This window comes from Coregonus clupeaformis, chromosome 21, assembly GCF_020615455.1.
Source record: "Coregonus clupeaformis isolate EN_2021a chromosome 21, ASM2061545v1, whole genome shotgun sequence".
NCBI lineage: Eukaryota > Metazoa > Chordata > Actinopteri > Salmoniformes > Salmonidae > Coregonus > Coregonus clupeaformis.
The window spans coordinates 50,255,746-50,269,591 of NC_059212.1; the positions used below are offsets into that span (position 1 = coordinate 50,255,746).

The 13,846-nt window shown below is 41.4% G+C and overlaps 1 protein-coding gene across 4 annotated transcripts in view; it reads right to left on the bottom strand.

Annotated features, from left to right (window-relative positions):
• Positions 1-13,846, bottom strand: part of myo9b (myosin IXb) — a 58,495-nt gene that overhangs the window by 38,522 nt on the left and 6,127 nt on the right. For all 4 annotated transcript variants that reach the window (XM_041842455.2, XM_041842454.2, XM_041842456.2 and 1 more), the window contains exons 3-8: positions 11,007-11,101; positions 10,380-10,442; positions 9,447-9,546; positions 4,897-4,997; positions 3,535-3,658; positions 1,537-1,626 (exon numbers count right to left, since the gene is read on the bottom strand). In XM_041842455.2, coding sequence (XP_041698389.2) covers positions 1,537-1,626; positions 3,535-3,658; positions 4,897-4,997; positions 9,447-9,546; positions 10,380-10,442; positions 11,007-11,101 — 573 coding nt within the window. The remainder of the gene's footprint in view (positions 1-1,536; positions 1,627-3,534; positions 3,659-4,896; positions 4,998-9,446; positions 9,547-10,379; positions 10,443-11,006; positions 11,102-13,846) is intronic.

The window sequence follows — 13,846 nt, forward strand, 5'->3', positions numbered from 1 at the left end:
CTAGGAAGGACAACAACAACATAGTTACAGCCTAGGAAGGACAACAACATAGTTACAGCCTAGGTAGGACAACAACATAGTAACAGCCTAGGAAGGACAACAACATAGTTACACCCTAGGAAGGACAACAACAACAATAGTTACAGCCTAGGAAGGACAACAACAACATAGTTACAGCCTAGGAAGGACAACAACAACATAGTTACAGCCTAGGAAGGACAACAACAACATAGTTACAGCCTAGGAAGGACAACAACAACATAGTTACAGCCTAGGAAGGACAACAACAACATAGTTACAGCCTAGGTAGGACAACAACAACATAGTTACAGCCTATGAAGGACAACAACAACATAGTTACAGCCTAGGAAGAACAACAACAACATAGTTACAGCCTATGAAGAACAACAACAACATAGTTACAGCCTATGAAGAACAACAACAACATAGTTACAGCCTAGGTAGGACAACAACAACATAGTTACAGCCTAGGTAGGACAACAACATAGTTACAGCCTAGGAAGGACAACACCAACATAGTTACAGCCTAGGAAGGACAACAACATAGTTACAGCCTAGGAAGGACAACAACATAGTTACAGCCTAGGAAGGACAACAACAATAGTTACAGCCTAGGTAGGACAACAACAACATAGTTACAGCCTAGGAAGGACAACAACAACATAGTTACAGCCTAGGTAGGACAACAACAACATAGTTACAGCCTGGGAAGGACAACAACAACATAGTTACAGCCTAGGAAGGACAACAACAACATAGTTACAGCCTAGGAAGGACAACAACAACATAGTTACAGCCTAGGAAGGACAACAACAACATAGTTACAGCCTAGGTAGGACAACAACAACATAGTTACAGCCTGGGAAGGACAACAACATAGTTACAGCCTAGGAAGGACAACAACATAGTTACAGCCTAGGTAGGACAACAACAACATAGTTACAGCCTGGGAAGGACAACAACATAGTTACAGCCTAGGAAGGACAACAACAACATAGTTACAGCCTAGGAAGGACAACAACAACATAGTTACAGCCTAGGAAGGACAACAACATAGTTACAGCCTAGGAAGGACAACAACATAGTTACAGCCTAGGAAGGACAACAACAACATAGTTACAGCCTAGGAAGGACAACAACATAGTTACAGCCTAGGAAGGACAACAACATAGTTACAGCCTAGGAAGAACAACAACATAGTTACAGCCAAGGAAGGACAACAACAACATAGTTACAGCCTAGAAGAACAACAACAACATAGTTACAGCCAAGGAAGGACAACAACAACATAGTTACAGCCTAGGAAGAACAACAACAACATAGTTACAGCCTAGGAAGGACAACAACAATAGTCAGTAACATATGCCCACATATGACCTGAGTGTATGCACGCATGACTTTAAAGCACTTTGGATAGAAGTGTCTGCTAAATGGCATGTAAAAAAAAATTAGGTGGTAGCTATAACAACAGATTGGAGTTTCCCCTGTCATGTCATGTGATGTTAAAACCCCTACCTCCTTGAGAGTGTAGTGTAGAACTAGGGTGTTGTTGGCCGTCATTTGTTTCTTCTTAGTCAAGGCCTCCACCAGCAACTCCTGTTTGACCTATAGGAACAGAGCAGACTGTCAGTCAACACAATGTACAAGTGGTCCTTTAGCTTGAGCAGGTGATACAGTTGAAGTCGGAAGTTTACATACACTTAGGTTGGAGTCATTAAAACTTGTTATTCAAACACTCCACAAATTTCTTGTTAACAAACTATAGTTTTGGCAAGTCGGTTAGGACATCTACTTTGTGCATGACACAAGTCATTTTTCCAACAATTGTTTACAGACAGATTATTTCACTTATAATTCACTGTATCACAATTCCAGTGGGTCAGAAGTTTTCATACACTAAGTTGACTGTGCCTTTAAACAGCTTGGAAAATTCCAGAAAATTATGTCATGGCTTTAGAAGCTTCTGATAGGCTAATTGACATAATTTGAGTCAATTGGAGGTGTACCTGTGTATGTATTTCAAGGCCTACCTTCAAAATCAGTGCATCTTTGCTTGACATCATGGGAAAATCAAAAGAAATCAGCCAAGACCTCAGAAAAAAAATTGTAGACCACCACAAGTCTGGTTCATCCTTGGGAGCAATTTCCAAATGCCTGAAGGTACCACGTTCATCTGTACAAACAATAGTACGCAAGTATACACACCATGGGACCACGCAGCCATCATACCGCTTAGGAAGGAGACGCGTTCTGTCTCCTAGGGATGAACTTACTTTGGTGCGAAAAGTGCAAATCAATCCCAGAACAACAGCAAAGGACCTTGTGAAGATGCTGGAAGAAACAGGTACAAAAGTATCTATATCCACAGTCAGGTTATGTCCTATATCGACATAACCTGAAAGGCCGCTCAGCAAGGAAGAAGCCACTGCTCCAAAACCGCCATAAAAAAAGCCAGACTACGGATTGCAATTGCACATGGGGACAAAGATCGTACTTTTTGGAGAAATGTCCTCTGGTTGATGAAACAAAAATAGAACTGTTTGGCCATAATGACCATCGTTATGTTTGGAGGAAAAAGGGGGTTGCTTGCAAGCCGAAGAACACCATCCCAACCGTGAAGCACAGGGGTGGCAGCATCATGCTGTGGGGGTGCTTTGCTGCAGGAGGGCCTGGTGCACTTCTCAAGACATCAGTCAGGAAGTTAAAGCTTGGTGGCAAATGGGTCTTCCAAATGGACAATGACCCCAAGCATACTTCCAAAGTTGTGGCAAAATGGCTTAAGGACAACAAAGTCAAGGTATTGGAGTGAACATCACAAAGCCCTGACCTCAATCCTATAGAAAATGTGTGGGCAGAACTGAAAAAGCGTGTGCGAGCAAGGAGGCCTACAAACCTGACTCAGTTAGACCAGCTCTGTCAGGAGGAATGAGCCAAAATTCACCCAATTTATTGTGGGAAGCTTGTGGAAGGCTACCCGAAACGTTTGACCCAATTTAAAGGCAACGCTACCAAATACTAATTGAGTGCATGTACATTTCTGACCCACTGGATTGTGATGAAAGAAATAAAAGCTGAAATAAATAATTCTCTCTACTATTATTCTGACATTTCACATTCTTAAAATAAAGTGGTGATCCTAACTGACCTAAGACAGGGGATTTTTACTAGGACTAAATGTCAGGAATTGTGAAAAACTGAGTTTAAATGTATTTGGCTAAGGTGTATGTAAACTTCCGACTTCAACTGTATAATGAAGATTTTGATTGATTGGACAATACATATTTATTGATTGACTGGACAATAAATATATTGATTGACAGTGATTGCCCTAGCTTGAGCAGGTGAGACAAATATATTGATTGATTTATTGAGAATGGTTTATTTTCAAATTCAATAAGGCACCATTACATAGTATCAATAGCAGCTAATGCTGAATTATTTAATTATTTGACCATTTAAAATAGTCATAAATAGACAATACACAACAAAATCCATCAACAAAATAACATCTACCTTCAGCAGGTCAGACAGGATAGAGAGGACATCTGCTGGCCCTGCCTCCAGCCCCTGGCCGTCTTCCGATTGGCTGTACGTCACGTTGCCCAGGTACAGGATGGCAGAGAGCACAGAGAAGATCCTGTATAACACACAGTTAGGTCACTTTACACCTGGACTACCCAATACACCTGGACTATTCAATACACCTGGACTATTCAATACACCTGGACTATTCAATACACCTGGACTATTATCTGGCAAGCTAAGCTACTTTGTTAATATAACCATTGTTTGACTGCCGTTACAAAGTTCGTATGATTCCACAACGCTATACTCGGGGTGCGCTCTGTGTCGAGACCGCTGAAGTGCGCAGAATTAATTGAGGAAACATGATAACGCTCTGAATTTTGGAACTGCCTTTTTCGCAATTCACAACAATGTCATTGCCGATCAAAGATAGTTAGTTACTCTATCATTACTAAATGTCCGTTTAATTTGCTCTGAAATCTTTAGATAGTGGCGCAGACAAGCCGACAGGGTGGCGCAGACAAGCCGACAGGGTGGTGCAGACAAGCCGACAGGGTGGCGCAGACAAGCCGACAGGGTGGCGCAGACAAGCCGACAGGGTGGCGCAGACAAGCCGACAGGGTGGCGCAGACAAGCCGACAGGGTGGCGCAGACAAGCCGACAGGGTGGCGCAGCGCCGCTCTTATTTGGGGAGAACCCTGGCATAATGACCATATATTGGTTTTAAACACTTTAAAATGGGCACTTCTGATTTTTGGGGTATTTCCCAGGACTCTCTGGATAAATATTAAATTATGATCTTCGGGATAATATGAATCCCTACTGGGTAGTGGTATAGGTTACTACAGCATCCTCATTTCTAGGGTACCATACATACAGGACATTCATTCACACAAAACATAATGCTTTACGAGCTAGAACATAATTACATAGAGATGCACCCCAGTAGGTCTACAGATCAGTAACTGGGTTGTGCTCCTCTCTATACTACGCATGCCAGGCCCCGAGGTCAACATCAGATGCCCGCTGCTGTAATGCTCCCTGTATTTCCCCCTGCTACGTCTGACCCAGCTCTAACCTGCTGCGGCTATGGGAGAGGGAGGAGGAATTACTGGAGAGTTGTGTTCTGTTACAGGCATACTGTTTTAGTTCCATGAGGTATGACACCAACTCTTCAGGAAAAAGATCAGATCAGGGCTGAAGAAATGGAACATGGTACTGGAGATGTTAAGAGGAGAGGATAAGGTTTCTGAGCTATGATAAATTGTTTCTCTCTCTCGTTCTTCTGTCACTCTCTCTGTCCCCCTCTCCGTCTCCCTCAATCTGTAACCCTACAGTACCCATACGTACTGTTTCTTGGTAGGGACCAGGAATCCCACCATCTCCATGGCCTGATGGAGCCTCTTGAACTCATGCCTGAGGTCCTCAGCGTCTTCTAAATGAAAGTCCTCCTGCAAAGTGATACACACAGAGAGAGAGAGAGAGAGAGAGAGAGAGAGAGAGAGAGAGAGAGAGAGAGAGAGAGAGAGAGAGAGAGAGAGAGAGAGAGAGAGAGAGAGAGAGAGAGAGAGAGAGAGAGAGAGAGAGAGAGAGAGAGAGTCTGACTGACTGACAGAGTACCTGTTGGAGGTATATGCAGTCTTCAGGCTCAGTGTGTGTGTCAGGGTTTCCGTTAGGGTGCATAAGCCATTAGGACAGGGTTCAGAAACCTTTTCTGTCCACGAACCCATTTTGATATCTGAAAATTCTCACGACCCCAACCATGTGAAAAAAAGTACGTATTTCCAGCCAATGTTTCCTTGTTTTATTTGGGGCTATGGCAGTCAATTGAACAACATTCTAACAAAACATTCTATATATATTTATACTCCGGACTCCGACATTGCTCGTCCTAATATTTATATATATTTCTTAATTCCATTCTTTTACTTTTAGATTTGTGTGTATTTTTGTGAATTGTTAGATAATAATGCACTGTTGGAGCTAGGAACACAAGCATTTCGCTACACCCGCAATAACAGCTGCTAAATGTGTATGCGGCCAATACATTTTGATTTGATTTCAACAATATTTCTGATTGTCTTCTCAACTCACCATCACATACTTTTAATGTGGGGCTATGACAGTCAATTGCAAATTAGTCTGACAAAATGCCTCTAATGCCGCATTCAAAACAACTGGGAATTTTCTCACCACCCCTAATGAGATGGGTGTGCTTGATGCATGTCGCGTCGGAGCTTCTCAAAGTCAGGGGGCGTGGTCAACAGTGCGCACCTCATTTCTGCGGTCACATCCAACCTGGATCGATATTTGTTTTTTCTGCTCTGAGGGAGACTGCAGGGTCAGGAATCAAAACTCCTCCGTAATGACCCGTGAATGCATTGTCTGCAGCATTCGGTCACCGCTCGAAAGGCCGCACTTGACTGTTGCACTTGAATCATTCCGATTCAAGCGCAACGGTCAAGTGCAGCCCCCACGAGCTAAGGGCACTCTGGTTGAATTTTATCTTTCAGATTTCAGTCATTTTCATTAAATTTTTTAAGGTTAACCACATTACAATGATTGTCATATCAGGCAACCCCACAAGCGGTCGCGACCCCAGGTTTGGGAACCGCTGCATTAGGACCTCCACCCACGGTGTTCAGAATGACAGAAATCACATTTAGATTATGATAATGCATCTTAACAGAACATGTAACTTATGTAATGAAGCAGCCAATAAAACGTAATTTGCCAAAATGCCATTCATGGGAAAAACACCATTCTAAACAGCGCACCTGGGAAAACACCATTCTAAACAGCGTACCTGGGAAAACACCATTCTAAACAGCGCACCTGGGAAAACACCATTCTAAACAGCGCACCTGGGAAAACACCATTCTAAACAGCGTACCTGGGAAAAAACCATTCTAAACAGCGCACCTGGGAAAAACACCATTCTAAACAGCGCACCTGGGAAAAACACCATTCTAAACAGCGCACCTGGGAAAAACACCATTCTAAACAGCGCACCTGGGAAAAACACCATTCTAAACAGCGCACCTGGGAAAAACACCATTCTAAACAGCGCACCTGGGAAAAACACCATTCTAAACAGCGCACCTGGGAAAAACACCATTCTAAACAGCGCACCTGGGAAAAACACCATTCTAAACAGCGCACCTGGGAAAAACACCATTCTAAACAGCGCACCTGATAGCGGTTCCATATGTGACAGAGATGAAAATCTCTGTTAGAAACATAGAAAGAGGAGGAACCTAAAGATGCAACAACTAGTTTGGGTTGCTAATCTGAGTAGGATTGTGCCTTTGGCTTCTGGACAATGAAAGAAAGTTGATATGAAAACCGATGTAACAGCAGAGAAACAGCATAGCGGTGTATCCAATAAGAAAGTAAATAGAAATACATTTGCCAAAATTATATAATTTCTCCAGCCTATACATAAATAAATAAAAAATTAAAAATACTTCACCAGAAAGCCACAGAGGAACCGAGGATCATGAGCTTCTTTTTTTTTTTTAATGGCTGTGGATTGTTTCAAATCACAAGCTTTTAGGCCTCAGCCTATTTGTGAAGGCTGCAATTTGGGCAGCGCACCTGGCAGTAGGCCTAGCTTATTATTGAGTTCCAGCTGTCAGTGAAAAGCATCTAAAATATGTGTGAAGATAATGCGTCTTGAGTATAATTTAAAATGTTGAGACAAGAAGAAGGGGAGGGGTGTGTGGCCAAGAAATAGGTCAGTCTCTCTCCAGAATGGCTCCGCTGTCTCCCGCTAATTCTTGCGTATTCATTGTTTCTTTGTGTGAATTGCCCTTTGATTTTTTTGATCAATTTTCAGTATATATGTCACCGGTAGTAAACGTACCATTAATCCCCATAATTTGGTTACATTAATTTCTGTTAATGCATGTATTAATTACAGTCATTTACAATTCTCATTCTCGAAGTGGATATGTTGTTTGCAGAGTTCACAACCTGCTACACTTGTGAGAAACACGTTTTGGTTCATTTCATAACCATCATTTAGGAGATTTGCAGATGTTTTCATTGTCTTTTGTTTGGAGTGCTCCATGTGAGCAGTGAGCATGTGTCTGATTTCTCTGTCCTGATAACGTTGAGGGAACTCGTGCGCCTGAGCACGCATAGGACCTGGCCTGCTGCGCCGAAATGTAGGAAAGTGTTGTTTTTTTAAACATCCATTGCGAATGATGATATATTAAAACTATAGTTCCTCACTGTAAACTATTTTTTTAATCTTTACAACAAGCTCCCACTCGATAATCACCAATCCTCTGTGTGAAAGAGCAATGGAAGTTATTGGCCTATAGGCGATGAGTTCCATGCGCTCATTTCTTTCAGTGGTGGAAAAAGTACACATTTTCATACTTAGTAAAAGTATACCTTAATAGAAAATGATTCAAGTAAAAGTCAACGTCACCCAGTAAAATACCTCTTGAGTAAAAGTCTAAAAGTATTTGGTTTTAAATATACTTAAGTATCAAAAGTAAATGTAATTGCTAAAATATAATAATAATATAATATAATAATATGCCATTTAGCAGACGCTTTTATCCAAAGCAACTTACAGTCATGCGTGCATACATTTTTGTGTATGGGTGGTCCCGGGGATCGAACCCACTACCTTGGCGTTACAAGCGCCGTGCTCTACCAGCTGAGCTACAGAGGACCACTTAAGTATCAAAAGTAAAAGTATAAATAGTTTCAAATTCCACAAAAATGTGCATATAAAATGCATAACTGGCACGCAGATTGGTAGAAATTGAATAAATTGTAAGCGTTCCCCAAACTTGAAACTCACGCTCCGCCTCTGAAGTCTTTATAAAAGAACTGCCTCAACATTTCCATGGTGGGATTTTGGCCTATAGGCTACTTTGAAGCAAGACATGCCTCATAATATGAAATAGAATGTTCAGGTTTCAAACAAATAACTATGTTTTCAAAATGCATACTGCCTCCAGCTCACATTGTAAAGTGGTGGTGAGGCGCTGGTAGCCTGTTGTCTGCACTTTGATAGTGAATGGGAGGCGCGCTTCAATGACCAGTTGAGAAATACAAATAGTAGCACTTTTTTAAAATCGTGCACCAAAACTGTTTTTAACACACGATTTAATTTAGAATTGTTGCGCAATGAATGGGCTTATAAAATCACGTTTTACTCCAGAAGCAACCAGCTGAGGATCAGCAGGAGAAATCCCGCTCAAAATAATCTCTGTATGCTGTGTGCACGTGATAGTTGTGTTGGATAAATAAGATACATGATGACTAACGAAAATACACACATGCCAATTTAACTACACTATATTATGTAATAATATAGACTGATAAGCATGACGGTCAAATGTATTTCCATCGACTGGTATTTCCATCAATAAATAAAAAGCATTATTTTGCAATGGGATTTTTTTTCTCCCGGTCATTTGGGACAGCAACAGTAACCGTTTTATTTATCGGCTTTTCATTCGTTTTTTTTTAAATCGGTGAAAAGCTGGCAAATCCCTGGTGTGTGTACCTCATGTAGCAATGTGTAGTCTTCAGGCTCAGTGTGTGTGTGTCTGTGTGTGTGTCTGTGTGTGTGTGTAAATGTGTTGCAGGTATGTGTAGTCTTCAGGCTCTGTGTGTCTGTGTGTCTGTGTGTCTGTCTGTGTGTGTGTGTGTGTGTGTGTGTGTGTGTGTGTGTGTGTCTGTGTGTCTGTCTGCGTGTAAATGTGTTGCAGGTATGTGTAGTCTTCAGGCTCTGTGTGTCTGTGTGTCTGTCTGTCTGTGTGTGTGTGTGTGTGAGTGTATGTGAGTGTACCTGTTGCAGGTATGTGTAGTCTTCAGGCTCTGTGTGTGTGTGTGTGTGTGTGTGTGTGTGTGTGTGTGTGTGTATGTGAGTGTACCTGTTGCAGGTATGTGTAGTCTTCAGGCTGCAGAAGACTGAACTCTCTCTGCTCCTCCTTGGACGCCCCCACCAGCAGGTAGTAGAACACGTGGTAGCTCCTAGAGGTCAAGGGTCAGAGGTCAAACTGTACTGTAGAGAGGGCCCCAGTTAAAAACTACAGGCCCCAGTTAAAAACTACAACTACTGTATTTCCTAGTCAGGTAATGTAGTTAGGAACAACTTAGGGCTCCAGTCATATACTGTCAATCATTAGTGTATGAATCAGTAATAAACAGTTGGAACTAATTGGTTGAACTGGAGCGATTGTGTGATTATTTGTCAAGCACCAACTTGACAGCTACTTACACCAACATTTACAAACCCTTTATAAAGTATACCTTTAACGTAGCTGAGGTTAAGTGTTACCTAGACGTTTATTTTACATAATTATTATCAATTTTTCAGCGTGAGAGTAATTCTGTCTAACCTAATATTTGTTCAGCTGCTAAAAATGGGATCTGTACAACAGTTTCATTTCTACCTTTCTACCGGACGGTTTGAATTCAAGTCTACTTCACTGTCTTATTATGTTACACCTCAGACCAGGTTAAACTTGAACTGCAGTCACAGGAGCACATGCTGTGTGTTTGGCATTAACCCCACACAGCCTGTTAAAGTGATGTGTTCAGAGAATTGCAGATACTAACTATGACAAATGAAAAGCTCCTGTACAAATTCATGATCTGAGATTTTAAGTCAAAACGGGAATTTCCTGACTTAAGCGTTCGTAAGAAAACTGAGTCGTGCTGGATGCACTAGTTCCTGTATGGGGCCTGATTCACTGTGAGCCAGAGTCGAGATAAGAAATCAACTCTGGCTTTCGCGCTAGTCATTAATTCACATCAACAGCGCGGACATTTGGGTCATGTCTTCTCTGCTAGTCAATCCATACCTCTCATTCTTCTCTCTAAACACCAGCCGACACTTTTCCAGGAAGTACTTCTCTACTACCGCCCTGCAAAGGAGACAAACAGACAATCAATACAAACCAAACATCTGACAGAAATGTGGTTTGTTTACAAATTCTTGATTTATGAACTTATGTTTGCTTACTAAAATCAAATCAAGCCAAATGGTTGTGCTGTGAAATTAAAGGTTACGATGGCAGCAGTGTAAGCGACAAAGTCCCCTGTGTTCGCCGTGACACTGACAGCAAGGAACTACACAAATAAACCAATGAATTACAGTTAGATTCCATTTTAACCAGAAACCCACCAATTAAAATGTGGTTGACCTTTGATGAGGAAATGCCCTAATTATAGCCTGTTCCCAGATCTGTTCTCTTGCCAACTCAATTGCAGTCATTGTCAAGTCAAACATGCTGTTTGGCATGGTAATTCCATAAGGAGTTGGCCAACAGAGCAGAATCAGACTGGCACCCAGGTTAACCAAAATAAACCACTGCACTGAATAAAAAGTGATGGATAGTTTGTTTCTGTGATGTTGCTGCTATCATGCCAAGTCATGCAAAGACAGATGGTGTAGAGTATGTGTTGATAACATGATAACACTGCCTCACCCTCTCACCACCCCACTCTCCAGATAGTTGACCTGGATAAACTTCCCAAAGCGACTGGAGTTGTTGTTCTGAGCCGTCTTAGCATTGCCAAATGCCTGTTCAGAAACAGAGAGAGAGTGGATATTATTTACAATTCGAATAAACTGGTGAGGTACTGTAAGGGTTGAGTAACCGTAAGCAAGTTCCTCTAGAATTACTTGGCAGATACAAAACATTTCCAATTATGTGCTGCTGTGAAAAGACATTAACTAAAAGTTAAGGGGTTGTATGCTAAGATGACCCAACATGAAAGCTATCATATAAGTGCAACGCTTTGCTCCAGACACTCCTATGTTACTGTGATTAGGTTGTTTACTAGATGAGCAACGTGATTTTGGGAGGAAATCACATGACTAGCCACAGAATGTCTAAAGTGTGACGACTTTCTCGTGACATTCTGAGAAGGGACTTATTTCATGATAACTTGTTACAGTCAGAGTCACTAGCCTGATTGATAAGAGCATTGCGTAGGCATATTGTAGGAAACGCACCAGTTACTGATAATGAAACTGAAACTCGGACGCAGACACCCACACACCATTGTGTGCTGTTTTTTCTCTGGTTAATAGATACATTCAGATAACACAATGATCCGAGTAATAACACGACACAGTTGTTTGACCAAACCAGGGTCGTTTTCAGTAGGACACTGAAGGTTGACCCAGCGGTTGGACTTTAACAGTGAGCAGGCATACGATGTAGATGTGCTTTTTCTTGCCCAGACGGAGGCTTTTTATTTGCAGTGAGGAAAAAGCCAGCGAAACCTTAAAATATTTACAAAACAAAAGAAAATAAACTGGATGTTGCAACAACAGGATCATAACCTGAATCAAATACAAGCTTGTTCAAAAGGAAACCCAGGTTCAATAATTGCCTGTTAACCTGGCAGCCGACCTGTTCCCTATCTGTCCAACCAGCAAAGAAAGAACAGGCTTCTTACAGCAATTCCCATCATACATCAGCCAATGAGAACAAGCCAATTCACACCATGGCCAATTATCAATCACAAGGCATGAAATACCAAACAACATGTTCAGTTAAATAAAAAATCCACCCAAAACCACTAATTCCTATAATTTACAGTGTTACATAAAAAAATGTGAGAACAATATTTTTTTGTGAACAAATGTTGTTTCATTTTGTCATTATAGTAAGGTTGGTAGCATCATGTGAAAATCGTTGTGGAAATCTGTTGCAGCTCGACTACAAAATCCAGAATGCAATGCTCTCGCTATGGGCTGGCTGGCTAGCTAGCTAGCTAGCTAGCTACACACAACAATACCAGAATCAATATCAGCATGTGAAGTAGCTAGCTAGTGCAGTTTGTTTAGAAAATAATGTACTTTTTACTCCATACATTTTCCCGACACCCAAAAGTATTCATTTCATGTTGAATGCTTACAAGACAGGAAAATGGTCAAATTCACACACTTATCAAGAGAACATCCCAGTTCATCCTACTGCCTCTGGTGGACTCATACATGCTTCATTTGTAAATGATGTCTGAGTGTTGGAGTGTGCCCCTGGCTATCCGTAAAGAAATAAAAACAAGGCAATTGTGCCATCTGGTTTGCTTAATATAAGGAATTTTAAATGATTTACACTTACTTTTGATACTTAAGTAGAATTTTACTGACTTTCACTTGAGTCATTTTCTATTAAGGTATCTTTACTTTTACTCAAGTATGCCAAATTGGGTACTTTTTCCACCGCTGGTCAATATCAGCATGTGAAGTAGCTAGTTGGCTGTAAAATCGCCTAAACAAACTGCACTATCAGGAGTCCACAATCTCACCATGTTCAACCTGCAGATCGTTGTGTCTCACAGAGTGGAGTCTGATATTTACAACGGCACCATGCAACGCACCCTGGACTGAAGAGACAGACAAATAGGATAAATGTGTTAGACCCTCTGTTAAATAAAACATTTCTAGGTAGGAACATAAAAAAATATGATCAATGGCTCATTCGAAAGAACACAACCTCCAGCTTTATGACTTGGCCAGTGTTGAAATCTGACATGTATGATAGACGTTTTCACAATCTAAAAGTCGTATTCCTATTAACTTCCAGTGTAGTGGGAGCGGCTTTATCGCAATGCTATGTCATACTGACCGAATTTCTTCCTGTTTGAACGGCAATAGCTCAGATACACATGAAACATGAAACGACCTAGGGAATCGATAGAGCATCGCTCAGAGATGCACAAAAACAATATAACATTCAAAATAGGTGAATCTTTCCTTTAATAAACGTACACGTATTTTCCTAGCACACACTTCAATACTTTAGAGCAGGGTTCTCCAACTGGCTACCTGCGGGCTGAATTTGACCTGCGGGTGATATTATTTGGCCTGCGGGTGATATTATTTGGCCTACGGGTGATATTATTTGGCCTGCGGGTGATATTATTTGGCCTACGGGTGATATTATTTGGCCTGCGGGTGATATTATTTGGCCTACGGGTGATATTATTTGGCCTGCGGGTGATATTATTTGGCCTGCGGGTGATATTATTTGACCTGCGGGTGATATTATTTGGCCTGCGGGTGATGTTATTTGGCCTGCGGGTGATATTATTTGGCCTGCGGGCTGAATTTGGCCTACGGGTGATATTATTTGGCCTACGGGTGATATTATTTGGCCTGCGGGTGATATTATTTGGTCTACGGGTGATATTATTTGGCCTACGGGTGATATTATTTGGCCTACGGGTGATATTATTTGGCCTACGGGTGATATTATTTCAAATTCTCTGAGCATTTTTTTATTGGTGGACATAAAAGACTATAAAAACACCA